This window comes from Carcharhinus amblyrhynchos, chromosome 27 (genome assembly GCF_965287045.1).
Source record: "Carcharhinus amblyrhynchos chromosome 27, sCarAmb.v2.hapA, whole genome shotgun sequence".
Classification (NCBI taxonomy): Eukaryota; Metazoa; Chordata; class Chondrichthyes; order Carcharhiniformes; family Carcharhinidae; genus Carcharhinus; species Carcharhinus amblyrhynchos.
Window position 1 is genome coordinate 18,132,563 of NC_137350.1, and position 19,125 is coordinate 18,151,687.

The 19,125-nt window shown below is 40.6% G+C and overlaps 1 protein-coding gene across 1 annotated transcript in view; it reads right to left on the minus strand.

The window, feature by feature from the left end:
* Nucleotides 1–1,440: 1,440 nt before the first annotated feature.
* psmc5 (proteasome 26S subunit, ATPase 5) overlaps nucleotides 1,441–19,125 on the minus strand; it is a 35,307-nt gene continuing 17,622 nt past the window's right edge. Inside the window, exons 6-13 of the mRNA XM_080213472.1 lie at nucleotides 15,680–15,736; nucleotides 13,202–13,432; nucleotides 7,407–7,533; nucleotides 5,625–5,815; nucleotides 4,925–5,023; nucleotides 4,118–4,228; nucleotides 3,408–3,494; nucleotides 1,441–1,605 (exon numbers count right to left, since the gene is read on the minus strand). Coding sequence (XP_080069598.1) covers nucleotides 1,552–1,605; nucleotides 3,408–3,494; nucleotides 4,118–4,228; nucleotides 4,925–5,023; nucleotides 5,625–5,815; nucleotides 7,407–7,533; nucleotides 13,202–13,432; nucleotides 15,680–15,736 — 957 coding nt within the window. The 3' untranslated portion in view covers nucleotides 1,441–1,551. The remainder of the gene's footprint in view (nucleotides 1,606–3,407; nucleotides 3,495–4,117; nucleotides 4,229–4,924; nucleotides 5,024–5,624; nucleotides 5,816–7,406; nucleotides 7,534–13,201; nucleotides 13,433–15,679; nucleotides 15,737–19,125) is intronic.

The following is a 19,125-nucleotide window of genomic DNA, read 5'->3' on the forward strand; positions in this document are numbered from 1 at the left end:
TCTCTGCTGTATTTATTTCAAAACTGCTAATTTTGGAGGGGGTGGAGCAGAATTGGATGGAACAGATAGTAGTAATTTCTGCAGAGATTCTCCTATGCCAAAGAGCAAGAATCCTACTGTTTCTTATAATAAAGAACAAAGAACTGCACAGCACAAGAACAGGCCCTTCAGCCCTCCAAGCATGATGCCTGCCTAAACTAAAATCGGATGTACTTCTGGAGTCTGTATCCCTTCCATTCCCATTCTACTCATGTATTCATCCAGTTGCCCCTTAAATGCCGCTGTCATACCTGCTCCCACCACTTCCCCAGGCAGTCAGTTCCAGACATTCACCACCCCCTATGTAAAAAGCCTGCCTTACACATCTCCTGTAAACTTTTCCCCTTAAACTTATGTCCCCTAGTACTTGACTTATCTACCCTAGAAAAGAACATCTGACTGTCCACTCTGTCCATGCCACTCAAGCTTGTAAACCTCTATCAGGTCATCCCTTAACCTCCATGGAAGATGTCTAATTCCTGCAGAAAGTCTGCTTCACAAAAACTATTTTAACTTGCATTTTTAAAAATTGCAACAATTAATAATATTGGATGCAAAGTATCCAGAGCTTTACCGTTCCATTCAGCTTTGGCAGTTCAGTGGTCATTTGATAGAATGAACACTGTCTTATTGCCATAAGCCCGACTAAACCATTTTGAGAGAAGTTATTAGATATGCAAAACGTAAGTCTGGTGGACTAATGAGCAGGGTTGATGGGTGAAAAAATATTTTTTCAATGCTTTATAAAAATCATAATAACCAGCAGATTTTAGAAAGCAGGAAAAAGATAGAATCTACACTGCAGAAGAAAGCCATTTGGCCCATCGGGCCTGCACTGACAACAATCCCACTCAGATCCTATCCCCGTAACCCCACGTATTTACCGTCCTAATCCCCCTGACACTAAGGGGCAATTTATCATGGCCAATCAACCTAACCCTCACATCTTTGGATTGTGGGAGGACACCAGAGTACCCGGAGGAAACCCACATAGACACGAAGAGAATGTGCAAACTCCCCACAGAATATTCATCCAAGGCCAGAATTGAACCCGGGTCCCTGGCGCTGTGAGGCAGCAATACTAACCACTGTGCCACCATTTAACAGACAAACCTGTTAAACTTCCTTCAAGCCTACAATCCCTAAAATTTGTCCTAAAGGTGCCAGATCCAGTCCAGATGCACTATTTCCTGAGAAAGATCTCTGCAACTCGTTGTAGAAACAAGAAGTGCCATTCGGCACTTCCAGCCTGCTCCATGATTCATTTTGATCATTAAATTCAATATCCTGTTCCCGCCTTCTCTGATATCCCTTGATCCCTTTAGCCCCAAGAACTATATTTAATTTCTTCTTCAAGTCACAATGACCACATAGTAACCATTAACACACTTAATAACAGTCTCGTGTTTCATGAACATTTATTAAAGACAGGAAAGTTTACAATGATTAGATATTTTTAAACACTAAAATCTGCCAAAAGCCTGCTTATAACCACCTCATCACTGCATGCATTTACTTCCAAAGCTTCTTGATGCTCATATTCTTTTCACTGTCCTTCTGCATAACCTGCAATGACAGAATAAGATTTGCTGGTAAACAGGTTTGGTAATCATGAACTGCACAGCCTAACTAATTGACCAACAAAGCAACCTTAATTGAATCAATCCTTATAGATACTAATGTATTCTAAAAACAGACTTGGAACAATTGCTTTAGTATTGGAAAAAAATATACATGACAACTGTGGCCACAAGTCAGTTTCATTAATCGTGCAGCAGCCTCCAAGGCATAGGAAAGTCTTCCAATAGTCACTAATCAAAGTCTTCCTCACTCCTATCCAGTAGGTCAGATAATGTACTTCAGCGGAGCAGCAGGCATAGAATCATCAAGCTCAGCTTTTGTTCCTGGCACTTGTACAGTAGAAATTAGATTGAAAAATGAAGAGGAAGAAAACACTCCCTTCTTAGTCCCGAAAAGTGCAACACATGGAGAGGAATTTTCTTGAAAGACAGGAAATGAAGAGTTCGTTGCTCCGAACGAAGAGCTGAAAACATGCATCGCAGGCGTAGTGCTGGAGTCACTTTTACTCATATCCATCAGTAAGAGTGTGTGTGTGCGCGTGCTCGTGCGTGTGTGTGCGCGTGCTCGTGCGTGCGTGTGTGTGCGTGTGTGTGTGCGTGTGAGAGAGAGAGAGAAAATGTTAGAAAATGGGAGATAAAGGAGGAACTATATGCAATGGAAAGACACCAGATTATATGGATGAAACAGAGTCTAGGGTTCAAATTCCCTGATTATGTAGGCAAATATATAGCCAAATAAAAAGGCCAACTTCTTAGGTTTTCTAAATAGGGTTATGAGAGTAGAAGAATAAATAAGTCAAAAAAGAACTTGCACGAAACACTGATTTGACCTTGGCTAGAGCAGCTTCAGATGTACCACGATAAACATATAAAGTTGGGCAATATAGATTCACCAGGATGATGGTCATTATGAGGTTGGATTAGATATTAGGATTATTTTTCAACAGGGAAGGTTAAGATGATCTAATAACCATCATAAACATTACTGACAGAGTGAATAATAGGACTATTCTGGTTCGGAGTCACTGGTCAGGGGATTCTCTATTTAAAAAGAGTCACTTGAATACAACACACAGCTTTGAAAACGTCTCACAGAAACTATCGCTAAAAACAAGCAGCCACCTCTTGATGCATTCAATTCATGCATTTTTTATATTAATTTGTGGGACATGGGCGTTGCTGGCTGGCCATCATTTGTTGCCCATCACTAGTTATCTGAGGGCAGTCGAGGGTCAACCAATTGCTGTGGCTCTGGAGTTGCATGTAGGCCAGACCAGGCAAGGACGGCAGATTCCCTTCACTAAAGGACATTAGTAAACCAAATGGGTTTTTTCAACAATCGATAATGGTTTCAGTAGATTAATTCCAGATTTTTTTAAAATTGAATTTAAATTCCACCATCCGCCACGGTGGGATTTGAAATCAGGGTCCCCAGAAAATTAGCTGAATTTCTGGATTAATAGTCTAGCCGTAATACCACTAGGCCACTGCCTGCCCTTGTTCAAGACTGCATGGCAATCAATCTTAAAAGGACCTTGCAATGCAAGAAACAGGGTGTGCACTGTTGAGAGACATTAGGGATAACATTGCTTGAATGAGAAGTTTGGGGAAATTTCATTACAAAGAGTGATTCTGCTGCACGGAGTACACTGTCATATGGAGCAGTTTCAAATTAAATAGTTTTGTGATGAAGTTTATGGATTTCATATGGGACATAATTTGCAACATATTGTTTTTGAAGTAAAATGATTATCAGGTAAGATTTGTACAAAGTTTACAGTATCTCACCTTGGCCACTGCCATTTCAAAATCTTCTTGTGTGACATGAACTCTTCTTTCTCTTAAGGCATACATGCCAGCTTCTGTGCATACTCCCTGCAGAATAAAAGCATATCTCAAAACCTGACCCAATTAATGCTGCAGACAGTAAATCACACCAGTGCCAAAATGATGTATGCACTCTTATGTTGCGTTGGAAGTTTAATGACCTATAGCACCAACAGAAGTGTTCCATATCTGACATCCAGTCAGATGTACCATGTGGCAAATTAACAAATGGGCAGCAACCAAAACAGAAAATGCTGGAAAATCTCAGCAGGTTTGGCAGCATCTGTAAGGAGAAAAAACAGCTAATATTTCGAGTCCAGATGACCCTTTGTTCAATGGGCAGCAAGTTGTACGAGGCAATTAATTTTTCACAATAAAATGCATCTTAGTGAAGAACGTGACAATTAAAAAGGGGCTTTTTTTAAGCAAAGGGGCACCGTTTTTTTGAATAATTTGGCTCAATACACTTGTACAAGTATCTAAATTTCTGATAGCTTACTGCTTTATTACTTGGTTGGAGTAGCTCCAATTGTTAGGAAAGACTCTTATTGTGCGTGGTGCACAAGATTTCATCAATACAGCCAGATTTAGAAAAAAAACGTCATGGCCTTGGCAGTGGTGCAATTTCCAATCACGCATACAGCAGAATTGTGCCTGGACCACACTCTCACCTTAACCTCTGCACCTGATGCCCCTGGCATCAGCTCAGCAATCTTGCGCAGATTGATACCACGTGTCAAGTTCATCTTGCGAGAATGAATCTTCAGAATGTCAAGACGAGCCTGAGGAAGCAAAAAACAACATTCTCACTAAGCAAAGCAGTTCAGGCTTGTGCATGCTACTAAAAATGTGTTGATGATGAAGTGGTTTGCCTTTTATGAGAAGCAGTCTATTGTATTGGATTTGCATCACTCAAAGCCAAGTCTGGGAAGACTTGGCTTTTAAGTAGAACAACTTTAGTAACTGGCCGCATCAGATTTCACAAGTCACTGTATCAGAGTGCCATGGCCAACTCACAACTTATGTTGTTGCAGCTTTGAAACATCATGTTTAAGAGCAGCATCCATTTAATTAAATGGTTTGAAGCAATAAAGAAACTACACCAAAGTTTCTTAAATAGGACATGGTTCCTTTAATAAATGATGGTTTCTAAAGCTGGCTGGGGAATTTACTATTTTACCTTGATGGCATTCACTTCGCTGCTCTCAATGTCTCAACACAAATCAGAAAAGGAGTACAGACCCAGGATATCATCTGCAACTAATTAATAGAACAGGGCCAAAACAGATGCAGAATTTCCATCTACAAACAAACGCTGAATTATTGGCAAACATAAATAGCAGATAGCTTTCCAAATAAATGGGTTTTTTTTTACTAAAACGCGGATGATTTGAGGCAAATTTAGATTTCATCATGAAATAACATGTTGAAAAAAATCCATGTGGACACTCACTTGCACAACAGACTTCCAAACTCACCTCTTCATTTGGAGGAGGAAATTCAATTTTCCTGTCAATTCGTCCTGGTCGCAGCAAAGCAGGATCCAGGATGTCAATTCTGTTGGTTGCCATAATTACCTGTGCCAAACATGGGAAAAGCTGGAATCAGTGGTGTGCAGAGCCAACGTAATTTAGAATTTTGTTCGGGACACACACACATTATTTTCATTTCTTCCTGGCCTCACAGCAACCACATATTTATTCCTCTAACTCTCTGTTCAATCAATCAGAGTGGTTTTCCCGTTGCCAAAACAAATGCCAGTGCAGCTCAAACTCCAATTCTTGTACAAAGGGACATACTTCTCTACATAAGCAGCCACGGCATGATGTACAGAAGACAGCTTCCAATGAACACATTCTTGACATTTAATTATTTTTTCCCAGCAGTAGTGGGATGTGGGGAGAGAGAAACTCGCCTACATGAATAGGTTCCAAAGAGTCTCTTCCTTGTCTTTTTTCTTATTCATTCATGGGACATGGGTGTCGGTGGCTAGGCCAGCATTTATTGCCCATTCCTAGTTGCCCTTGGAGGGCAGTTGGGAGTCAAACACATTGCTGGAGCTCTGGAGTCACATGTAGGCCAGACCGGGTAAGGATGGCAGATTTTCTTCCCTTTCAGTAGTTGAGCGACCATGTTTTAATGCACATCGTTAGTTTGTGTATACAACAAAAACCGTACCTTAATATTCTTAGTGGCCTCAAACCCGTCAAGCTGGTTGAGAAGTTCCAACATTGTGCGCTGCACTTCACTGTCACCACCAGAGCCACCCTCCAATCGCGAAGAACCAATCGAGTCAATTTCATCCATGAAGATAATAGATGGAGCGTGCTCTCTGGCCATCACAAACAGCTCACGCACCATACGAGCACCTACAAAAAGTAAGGTAATTTTACAAAAAGGCAGATTCAGTATAATTGGTCAGAACTACAAACTCTTGTACACCTATAGGTGGCCAGTGTTTATTAAAAATGCATACCTACACACAGCCTACAGGTTACCGCTTGCTAAGCCTGTACTGGTTACATAAAAATTGTCAACTGTTCAGTGATGGTGTTTGTCTGTTAAATGCACATGTTATCTTGCCCAGTTTCCACAATTTGGGAAAGAGGAGAATGAATTGACTCACCTTGCCCAATCCACATCTGTTCTAAAGTAAAATAAACTTCAAAGGGATCAGACATCTGCCAACTGATCTTTTTGCTTCAGATTGAAGACTAACTTTCCAAATGGTTGAGTAAGTAACTGCAACAATGTAGTGACACTGAGGATGTCAGACCAGCACAACATCAAACTTTAACAGAAATAGCTCAAACGACTGTCCAACAATTCCAAAACCCCAAAATCCAAGAACATATTCCTTTATTTCCAATATCTGTTTATCAGCATGTTCTTTCTGTTACTGAATACCAGTATATTTTCTGCAATGACAGAACTGGCTCCTTTGGGTAGCTGGCATATTGGTCCCCAGAACTGTTCCAATATTTGAGGACTCCTCCAGAGTGAGCTGATATTTGCAAAGTGTCACTCACACAAAACCACATTAGAAGATCTCAGCCAAAGCAGTGATACACTACTACAATGGTTTCAATGCTTCCCGTGCTCAGGAAAGGAGATGGATAGAAGTTCAGGATTTTTACTCATGATCAACATCCAGCAAAAATCCACAAAGTGTTAGAGTTTCAACATCAGGTGAAGAAATTGGGCTTGGCTTTGGCATCCCCTTGTTGTTGAGTAACCTAACGTGACCCAATACCTGGCCAGACATGTGAAATACAAGCACCTGGGCATAGTGAACAGTTGCTACTAATATTCTCAGCATGGATCCTTACTTAAGCAGAAATGAAAGAGAATCAAAAAATGTTACAGCTTATAACTCACCCCCAAATGAAATCATAAGGATCAGCTATTATCCCAGATCTATGGTGAGTGAACTGATCCCAGCCAGGCTTTCAGAGGATACAAAAGCCCCGATGATCTGGCCTAAATATAGTGTGGTGGTTTGGAACAGGTTAGCCTGGATTTCTGTCCAATGCTCCTGCTGGAAAATGCTTGTGTGAATGTTGACTATGAAGACAGGGTCAGGCACTGTCAAGGCTTGTATGAACAACAGGCAATTGATTGAGAATCCAGAGGACTGCCAATACGATTGGAACAAAATACAGGCACAAATATTCAACACTATATAAAAAAAGACAACCGGCTGAAGGATTGAAAGTGCTGGGAAGAGAAGAATAAACACAAATAGTGAATACATTCTGTTACTTATATAATGTACACAAGACAAATAGTCTTTGCCCAACCCAGCTTCAAAATACAGGAGTCATAAGAATCTGGGTTCATTCCAACTCTATGACTTGTGCACTTAAAATCGAGGCCAGCACTGTCTGAGAAAGTGCTTACGTTGTCAGAGATGCCATCCTTCGGGAGAAACATTAAGCATTAGAGCCCTCCAACACATACCCTCGCCAATGAATTTTTGTACAAGTTCAGAGCCAGATACACGGATGAAGGTGCAGTCAGTGTGGTGGGCCACAGCTCTTGCTAGCAGTGTCTTCCCAGTGCCTGGAGGTCCATACAGCAGCACACCCTAAGATATATCAAATATACAGATGAGATCTAATTAATGCATACCAATTAAACCTTGTGGGAACAATCTTTAAAACAGATGCTCTGCCAACTGCAATTGTGATTAAAGCCAGAGAATCTGCAACGTTTCATCAGATACAAAGAGGATTTCGCCCTGTCTGAAAAGGTGTGACAACAGCATTTTCACAACATAAATTTCTAGAGCCTTTTGTAACCAAGGAACTAAATTACACCATTTTTTTGAAAAGTGCATGACTAACTAAAAGTAATCCTATACCAACATCGTCTATTCAAAGCAGCACAAACTACAAGCTTCTTGCCGTGGCCACCATTACCACTGGCAGGGTAAATACATGGGGTTATGGGGATAGGGGCTGGGTGGGTTTGTTGTCAGTGCAGTCTTGATGGTCTGAATGGCCTTCTTCTGGGCAGCACAGTAGCACAGTGGTTAGCACTGCTGTTTCACAGCTTCAAGGACCTAGGTTCGATTCCAGCCTTGGGTCACTGTCTGTGTGGAGTTCGCACATTCTCCTCCTGTCTGCGTGGGTGCTCCGGTTTCCTCCCACAGAACAAAGATGTGCGGGTTAGGTTGAATGGCCATGCTAAAAAATTGCCCCTTAGTGTCCTGAGATGCGCAAGTTAGAGGGATTAGTGGGTAAATATGTAGGGGTATGGGGGTAGGGCCTGCATGGGATTGTGGTGGTGCAGGCTCGATGGGCCAAATGGCCTCCTTCTGTACTGTAAGGTTTCTATGATTCTACGATTCTCGTTCACCTGAAGCACTGTGTGGAAGATAGAATAGTTTGCCAGCACTTTGGAAGTACTAAAAGTCTAAATGTTAACCAGCACCATTCATACACATAAAGTGAAAGATTAAAGGATATTCTTTTTTCTTGGTGTTCCATTATTTTGTGATAAATTTACTGCAATTATTACTGATTTTTTCAACCATAAAACTGGCAAATTTGTCAATTTATAATTTTCTAAAATGTTGATCCTTTCTGACAAGAAATAACAATTTGTATTCATACAGTGCCTTTAATGTAATAAAATATCTCAAGGTGTTTAGAATGATTTATTGCTTGAGAATGGCTTACAAGCGCAACTTACTGCCAACTATCAAGAGTAAGGAGCTCCAACTATAAACAATAGATCAATACACAGTGCATTAAGTGATGAGACAAGGATCCTCTACACCAAAACTCCCTAACTTCTCTAGGCTCCCATCTCCTCCTCAACATCAAAGGACAAGCAACTTCCCCACAGCAAGAATATTTTTAAATGAGGGAAACAGAATTGTTGCTGCTTATTGACTCAAAAAGCAGAAACCACTTCATGTTTTTGGCTTCCACAGAATCAATCGGTCACAGAATATGCATTCTCTTGCCAGAGAAATTGGACCCAAAGTTGTGCAAAATTCTAGGAGATTCAGGATAAATCTACCACAAAGTTGAAATAAACAATCCATTTTCTTAATAACAGCATGTTGTTAAAGCCCTGTAAATGAACCTTATTGGACAGGCCATGATTGTGCATGGTGACGCTCCAGTAAAACACATAGCAACAAATGAAGAAGCCAAATCACTTATATTTCAATAGAAGAAATCTGCAAAACACAAGCGTTTCAAGACTTCCTTTACTGTAGCATACCAGAAAGAAGCCTGTAATTTAGCCTTGAAGACACAATTTCTGGCTTGGCAATATCCTATTTTGTAGCACATTTAGCAGAGGAGTGCTGCCTCTGGAGATGACTTTCAAACACAAGTAGCTTTTGGCTCCTTGTCCCCATTCAAAGCAATTTATTCAGCTCTAATAAATATGACACATTATATTGCATGTAAATTAAGAGAAGGTTGATGACAGTACAGCCAAAGGACAGCTTGTTAGAATGTAAGGTTTTCGACATGCTCTATTTTAAGAGATTCATTTCCAGCGAAGCTCAGATTTATTTTCCAACTTTTTGAAAAAAAACGGGTGAAAAGCTAAACATGGCTGTACTGCACGAACTGAACATTTCCATTAACATCAGGTACACTGTGGGCTCGTACACTGAGTACTTGGACGTTACACAGATCAGTTGCCAGCCAGCACCTTTCAACACTAGCTGTTTTTTTAACAATCCAAACTACTTCCTATATCGAGTAACCAATTATAGATTAGATATCAGGAAAAGCAAATAACATTTTTAAAATTGAAATTCTATAATCTAGGAGGGACAGATATGAAAACTGACAAAAGGACAGAGCTTTGAGACAAATGCACAACTCAAACCATGTACCTCAAAGGAAGTGAAAGGGTATTTAATTTTTACTGATCCATCAATAAATGTTACCAATTTATCAATAGACTTAGAGCCATTAACAAAGAACAAAGGAAATTACAGCACAGGAACAGGCCCTTTGGCCCTCCAAGCCTGCACATACCATGCTGCCCGGCTGAACTAAAACCCTCTATCTTTCTGGGGACCATATTTCTCTATTTCCATCCTATTCATGTATGTGTCAAGACACCCCTTAGAAGTCACTATTGTATCTGCTTCCATTACCTCCCTCGGCAGCGAATTCCAGGCACCCACCACCCTCTGGGTAAAAAAAAACTTGCCTCGTACATCGCCTTTAAACCTTGCCCCTCGCACCTTAAACCTAAGCCCCCCTAGTAATTGACTCTTCCACCCTGGGAAAAAGTTTCTGATTATCTACTCTGTCCACGCCCCTCATAAATCTTGTAGACTGCTATCAGGTCACCCCTCAACCTCTGTTGTTCCAGTGACAACAAACCAAGTCTCTACAAACTCTCCTCAAAGCTAATGCAAACCTTTTATAAACTACTGATTCTCAAACTAGAAAGCTGGCAAACCTGTCAATTTATAATTTATCAAAGTGTTTAAGATAGAGAGAGAAACCTTTCTGACAGAAATCACTTATAAAAGACTTTAAGTATGAAACGAGGGAAATGCTCATTTCTATATGCCTGTACTGCAAGTTTTTTTCAGCGCCATAGTTTCTCCTTCTGGAAGGGATTACTGCTCATTGGAAGAGGAGCAGATAATAACACTCTTCACTCAAAAGGCAGTAAACAAACATTGCTGCAGAATGCTGGAAATCTAGAATTACAAGTCACAACAAAAGAGTTTTCAAACTTAATTGGATACCAGATTTTAAAAATAGAATCAGAAATGAAATCATGCAATCTCCCCCAGTCCACAGTATGGATAGCCTATTGCATTTTCAATAGAATTCTAGTCAGCCTGACTTGTACTGTACTGGAGCAGTGCAATTTGTTAAGACATTTTCAAAACTGATCTAAAATAATCGAACATTATAAGAATACAGCTACTGAATTCGAGCTCCCTTATAGCTGGACACCAGGAGTCTACAGCTGGAAGTATCCTCTGAACTAGTACAATTTTTGGCAATGTTTTTACAATTGCATGTGGGAGTAATACTTCATCGTGTAGCATTTAAATTCCCTGCTGCCTGGCTAAAACACACATTTTTGCTCAATATGCTCTTTGAAGAGTATGTTACAAACAAGCAGGATTACAGCTGGCAGCTGCTGACGTCACACACTGGCTCTCTACAAAGACAAAATCCAGGGGCAAACCCCATCTGCACCAGACATCTGAGCCTCAACTTTTGCTCGGAAAAGCAAATCCAAACATCAACACAGCAATGCTAGTAGGAGAGAAAGGAAAATAAAGGAGGAAACATTTAGCCACTTATTAATTGTAAATCTATTACATAAATGGAACTGGAAGACTTTGCAACAGCAACACAGAGCACAGAGGTTCACTACAGCTGAATACCAAATGTTTAATAAACTGATGTGTTGTATTCAATTTTTAAAAACAAAATGTTAAAAGTGGCCCCATTTTAACACAATCAAATGCATTTAATAGGATCTCGTTCTCGCTCAACCTTTCTGCACCTGACGGTACACAGGTCAGGCCTTCATCCATTTCTGTAGGTAATTACTCCCAGAACAGGTTGCTAGTTTGTCGCCAAAGGCTGACAGCTTGATGGACATACCAATCATAGCCACACACCCGCACAAATTAAGGGGCAAACTTAGCATGGCCAACCCACCTAATCCGCATGATCTATGGACTATAGGAGGCAACCAGAGCACCTGGTGAAAACTCATGCAGACACAGGGAGAACATGCAAACTCCACAGACACCCAAAGCCGGGATCAAACCAAAGTCCATGGTGTTGTGAGGCTGCAGTGCTAACCACTGTGCCATCACGCTGCCCACATTTAAGGGAATAGATTTATTTTAACAATTTACAAGTGTTCATTTGGGAATGGGTAAACAGGTATGTAAACAAAGGAGAAATCTACAAGGAACACAAGAAAAGTCAAGATCTTAGTCCAGCGAGGATCACCCAGCTACTATTTTAGCTCATATTCATTTAAACATTTCCCTCTTCTATCCAATTTAGCCGAATATTTCAAATATTTACCATTCTGAGTAAAATGCTAGTTCTTAATTGTGAAACTATTTCTCACTAATTTAAACCTTTCCATATCTTAATTTGAAGTGATATTCTGGATTGACTCTATCAACGCCACTCATTGCTATGTAGTCTACGATGAGACCGCTTTGATTTGACTTCTTTTCTTGAAGCCCAAGACGCTTTAAACCAAAGCATGTGCTGAAGAGTGGAAGCAACTCAATGACTGGTTCCATTGAAGTGATGTCTAAATCAAATAGGTTTGTACTTGTGAAAATTAGGGCACAATTATAGATACTGATTTGGCACCTATAAGAATAAATTGCTACGGTATTAGCAAGCTCATACACTGTTAGAATCAGAATCATTGAGTTCCTACAGTGCAAAAGGAAGCCATTTGACCCATCAAGCCTGAAGCGACAAAACTCCCACCCAGGCCTATCCCCATAACTCCACGTATTAACTCCACTAATCCGCCTGACACTAACGGGCAATTTAGCCTGGCCAATCAACCTAACTTGCACATCTTTGGAACGCCGGAGGAAACTGGAGCACCCAGAGAAAGAGTGTCTCCCCCTGAGGCAGTATGGTGGCACAGTGGCTAGCATGTTTCAAATAATTCCTCCGGGTGCTCCTGTTTCCTCCCACACTCCAAAGATGTGCAGGTTAGGTTGATTGGCCATGCTAAATTGTCCCGTAGTGTCAGGGGATTATCAGGATAAATACATGGGGTTACAGAATATGGCCTGGGTGGTATTGTGATTGGTGCAGGCCAAATGACCTCCTTCTGCACTGTAGGGATTCCATGATGCTATGAAAACCCACGCAAACACAGGAAGAACGTGTAAACTCCAAACGCACAGTCACCCGAGGCCAGAATTAAACCTGGGTCCCTGGCGCTGCAAGACAGCAGCGTTAACCACTGTGCCATTGTACCACCCCTAAATATTCAGCATTTTATCTTGACTGCAGATTAATCTTTAGCCTCTTAGAAAGTAAAATGACAAAGCCTTAGCATATGCAAAAACAAATTTTGGCCTGAAGTTAGGTTCAGTCCAACATAAATCATAAGGATGAGCAGTTCCTTGGTTTTCAAGGAAAGTTCTGTGTTAAGTCTTAAACATATTAAAGAAGGATCAGCAAATTGAAGGTTAATTTTCAATTGGGAACACAAAACAAAGAGGAGGCAGCAAAAAAAGAGAAAAGTGCACTTGCCTTTGGTTGCGCAATGCCAAGAGCTTCAAATAGTTCAGGATGCTTCACAGGCAGTTCAATAACCTCCTTAATCTCCTTGATCTGCTTGTCTAAGCCACCAATCATTTCGTAGGTAGAGTCCGGCACCTTCTCGACCATCATGAGAGACACCAGAGGGTCCACTTTGTTGGGCAAGATTTTGTGTAGCGTGTAGCTATCGTTTCTCAAAGCTACACGGCAATTAGGAGTCACCTTTAAATGTATGAAAAACCCAGGTTATAAGCAATAGTTAATGCAAAATACAGTGGATTTCTGTAAAGAAGCCAAACAGTATAAACAACAGGCATGTTTAGATTAAGAGATGAAAAAAATCTAACGGGAAATATCAATTAGTAATCAATCTACTTACATTAAATGGTTACAAAAAACTAATTACATGACAGTTAGCCTCAAATTGAAACCTCATACATACTCTATCACTAAAGAAAATAATGCAGACATTTGACAAGAGCAGCTAAGGCTTTTTTTACATATTGGTTCAAGGAACATGGGCATCACCAGCAAGGCCAGGTGGTCCACTTTGGTAGGAATAATGGTAGGAAGGACTATTACTTACGTGGCGAAAAACTGCAGCAGGCGACGGTGCAGAGGGACCTCGGGGTCCTTGTGCATGAGTCGCAAAAACCCAGCCTGCAGGTGGTCAGGAAGGCAAATGGGATGCTGGCCTTCATAACGAGGGGGATTGAATATAAAAGTAGGGAGGTCTTGCTGCGGCTGTATAGGGCATTGGTGAGGCCACAGCTGGAGTACTGTGTGCAGTTTTGGTCGCCGCACTTACGCAAGGATATTTTGGCCTTGGAGGGAGTGCAGAGGAGGTTTACTAGGCTGATACCGGAGTTGAGGGGGTTGAGCTATGAGGAGAGGCTGAATAAACTAGGCTTGTACTCGTTAAGAGTTTAGAAGAATGAGGGGAGATCTCATTGAGACGTATAAGATGATGAATGGGATGGATAGGATAGAGGTGGAGAGACTCTTCCCGCTCAGAAAGGACAGTGGGACTAGGGGGCACAGCCTCAAGATAAAAGGGGGGCGGTTTAGAACGGAGTTGAGGAGGAACTTCTTCACTCAAAGGGTGGTGAATCTCTGGAATTCTCTGCCCGTTGAAGTGGTGGAGGCTGCCTCGCTAAATATTTTTAAGACGCGGGTTGATGGGTTTTTGATAAGCGAGGGGATTAAGGGTTATGGGGAGAGGACGGGAATGTGGAACTGAGCCACAACAGATCAGCCATGATCTTATTGAACGGCGGGGCAGGCTCGAAGGGCTAGATGGCCTACTCCTGCTCCTATTTCTTATGTTCTTATGATTTATTGCTCATCCTGAACTATCATAGAATCCAACAGTGCAGAAGATGGTCACTTGGCTCATCGAGTCTGCATTGACAACAATACACTGCTAGTCCCCCTCAACACTAAGGGGCAATTTAGCATGGCCAATCAATTGTGGAAGAGCAACTGCAATGAAGCTACTGTGAAAATCCCCTAGTTGCAACACTCTGGAATCGATTACTGGCTTAGGTCAGTGTCCATTCTGCACATTCTCCCTATGTCTGCATGCATCTCCTCCAGATGCTCCAGTTTCCTCCTACAGTCCAAACGACGTGCTAGACATTGGCCATGCTAAATTCTCCATAGAAGTACCCGAACAGGCACTGTGACCAGGGAATTTTCACAGTAACTTTATTGCAGTGTTAATGTAAGTCTACTTGTGATACTAACAAATAAACTTTAAACTTTAAGAAGACTGCTCACAGTATATCGTTCAACAGAAAGCTCTCTACTTAGCAACAACCGAGACTAAAGCAGAAGTTTGGAAATTAATCTATTTGTTTTTAAATAAAACGCACTGGTTTACATATTGATATTTTTGCACAATTTATACATGAAGAATATGTGGAAGCATTCAGGAGTACAATACAGCCATTATATTTAACTCACCTTGAGTTGAGTTCTTAGAATAGATATTTATTCAGTTGAATATGTTATTCACCATTTTTGTTGATATTCTATTTGATGGTAATTGGATTCTAAGCCTCATTTAAAGCATACTAATTTAAAACTTTTCTAACAGCACTGTGGGTGTTCCTACATCACATGGGCTGCAGCAATTCAAGAGGCAATTCAACACCACCTTCTCAAGGGCAATTAGGGATGGGCAATAATGCTGGACTAGCCTCATAATCCAGAGCCTCTGGACTTTGATTCCCCTACAATGTAGAAAGTAGGGTACCTAAAGCATTTTTAAAAATAACTTTCTGTGAGAATTAAAAATAGCCCATTTTTAACACATAGCACTCGCATCTTGACGAGGGACTTGTTAACTTTCGTTGTCAATAAAAAAATAATATTTTAAATCAATTTTCAAAGATTTAATTTGACACAATTGGTCAATACTGAAGAGACAGATGTACACAAATTCAGCAGTTGCAATACCATACTCACATCATTAATGTCAATGTTCTTGTCAACATCCACAACAAATTTTCCCTCTGGATGAACCTACAAAAAAAAAACACATTCAAGAATAAGATCTGTATATTTTTATAAAGAAAAATAGCTAACAACCGTTTCATTTTAATGAAAATAAGAAAAATATCAATAATTAATTTTAGTACATATAAACTCTTGAATATTTTCATGAGCTTCTCCAAGCTCACAAGAATTTATCAATCCTACCAAAAACAACTCAAGGTACAGAGATAAATCTCCTTCATCCTGAGGATTGTCCAGACACAAATCCCCTTCACCCTAGAGTGGCCCAGAGAAAGCATCTGTGGAGAAACAGAGTTTAATGTTTTAAGTCTGCATGGCACTTTTTTCCAAAAGTCACACAGACGCAAAACCTCAACTCTGTTTCTTTCTTCAGTGGCACAGTGGTTAGCACTGCTCCCTCACAGCACCAGGGATCTGAGTTCGATTCCCGGCTTAGGTCACTGCCTGTGCAAAGTCTGTGCGGGTTTCCTCCAGATGTTCTAGTTTCCTCCCACAGTCCGAAAGATGCACTGGTTAGGGGTATTGGCCATGCTAAATTCTCCTTCAGTGTACCCAAACAGGCACCAGAGTGTGGCAACTGAGGGGTTTTCACAATAACTTCATTGCAGTGTTAATGTTACTTGTGACAATAATAAATAAACTTTAAACTTTTCACAGATGTTGCCAGATGTGCTGAGTTTTTTTTCATCATTTTCCGTTTTTATTTTAAACTTCCAGTCTCATCAGCATTTTGCTTTTATGCCCAAAACCACATCACCTGCATTCTTTTGAGCGCCCCGCTTTCCTTTACCTTTGTCCTGGTCAACATCTACATACTCTCCATTCCCCTTTGCAGGTGGACTACAGTCCCTTGCATATTCTGCCCCTCCTATTTCTACAAAATCTTCTAGCCCTTCATGCCAATAAACTCCTCCTCCTCTTCTAAATCATAGTCTTTGCATACCATTCTTTTTCAGTTAGCACAATCTGTCTCTTACTGTTACGTTCTGGATATTTTCCGACCTTTCCTACACTTCTCCACTTCAAAAGATTCCAGAAAACTTATCTCTTTAACCAAGACTTGGATCACCACCCTTCACTATGTCCTTAATGGTCTGTTTCACCATGCTTCTGGACATTTTAATGTTCAAGTGATTAATGGACAGTGGGATGAAATAAATAAACCACTCTACAGGATTACAGTATCTGGCCAAGGAGGTGAATAAATGAAAATGGGGTGGACCGTGGGGAAGCAGGGTCTCAAGTGCAACCAGTATCTTCACACTCCATGAAGCAGCACATTACAGCTCCAATAAGCTGTGCCACTTAGAACTGGCATGCTATTTAAAACACTCATCAATTATAAATATGGTAATCAATCTTTAATAATTCCTACTCAATTACATGCCCCACATACTGCAAGCAGCAGCTAAAAACAAGCTCGAAAGGGGCTGGAAGATTATACATGTTGCATCAATTGAGGCAGGGTGAGTAAACAAGGCTATAAATTAGCACAGAAAAGAGAAAATCCCACAATGAATTCCTACACTATTCCTGTTATTTGGAAGCTTAAATATTTGATTAAAAACCAGCCCTGTAATCCATAACCTTAATCCCAACTGCCTGAAGAATCGGTTAAGTGTGGAATCTCATCTTCTGCATCAGTGCCAAGGACATTATGTCCCACTAACCAGCACACTCAAGCCCCACCACAATGTGTATTGGAAAATACAGAATACAGGAAGTTGATCCATAAGAATAATCACATGGAGAATCACTTCCATCAGACACTGCTGCAGAAAAGATAGTCGGTGTGGTAAGCAAAGATAGGGCACGATAATAAATGGAGATGATAAACTTGATAAGGAAGCTGTTCAACAAAATCCATTCATATAGTTCAAAACCTTTCTTATAGAAAATACAAGCAATCTTGGGCAGTTATCATTGCCTACTATTGCATCACATAGATTCATGCAAAATACCCCTGGTATTACAGAGGTTTTAATTCTGGGGTCCGAGGGCAAGTTTAATGAGATAACCTGATAGAAGTCTATAAGATTATGAGGGGCATGGACAGAGTGGATAGTCAGAAGCTTTTTCCCGGGGTGGAAGAGTCAATTACTAGAGGACGTAGATTTAAGGTGCGAGGCGCAAGGCTTAAAGGAGACGTACAAGGCAAGTTTTGTTTTCTTTTACACAGGAGATGGATGCCTGGAACTCGCTGCCAGGGGAGGTTTTGGAAGGAGATGTGATAGTGACTTTTAAGGGGCGCCTTGACAAATATATGAATAGGATGGGAATAGTGGGATATGGGCTCCAGAAGAGTAGAGGTTTTGGTTCAGTTGGGTAGCATGGTCAGTGCAGGCTTGGAAGGCCAAAGGGCCCACTCTTGTGCTGCAATTTTCTTTGTTCTTCTTTATTTATTAGTGTCATAAGTGGCGTACATTAACATTGCAATGAAATTACCGCGGAAATCTGCAGCACCTGTTTGGGTACACAGATGCCAGTGCACCTAACTAGCACGTCTTTCGGACTGTGGGAAGAAACCGGAGCACCTGGAGGAAACCAACACAGACACGGGGAGAACATGAAAACTCTGCACCAACAGAGACCCAAACCAGGAATCAAACCCATGTCCCTGATGCTGTGAGGCAGCAGTGCTGATCAACGTGCCGCCACACTAAAGTAACACTAAATATGAAACTACTGTCGAAATAGATATAGATTTAGACAGGAACCGAATATTCAAAATGAATCCACTTTCTCTCAGATCCTCACCTCTCTCCTCAGTTCGATATACCTTTTGCAATTCAATAAACACAAAAGCTACAACAGGTGAGTTTGAATGTACTGCTATTTCTTTCACATTGAAACACAGCATGGTGTTTTTAAAATACATGTATAAATGTTATCCAAATAGAACGGTGACATTAGTGCCTTTTGCTTTTTCCAAAGCAAGTGGTAGGAACTAAAGAATATTCCATTAGCAGAGCAGACTGAATAGGAATGCTTCTGGGGGAGACTGTACGTGTTCAAATTGTACAATCTAAACTAAACTCAGAGTCATAGCACAGGATAAACATATTAAGTCCACGTCCATGTTTTTAGGAGCAGCTGAGGCCTTGAAATAATAACCTTAATGGGAGCATCAAGAGTGTCAAAAGACAATGCAATGCATTAATTTAGCAATGTTGTGACATATTTATCTTTGAATTTTAATTTAAACCTTTATTTTGAACATTAGAAACATCACATGCTAAACTAACAAGTACTGGGAGTTTTCAAGTTAATCACCAGGCCTTTGTATCAAATGTAATTATAGAAAACAGTTTCAGAAATAGAATATTCAGCAGAATTACAACAGAATTTATTCCACAAGTGAAAAAATAAACCTTTGCAGCATTGAAGTCTTCAGA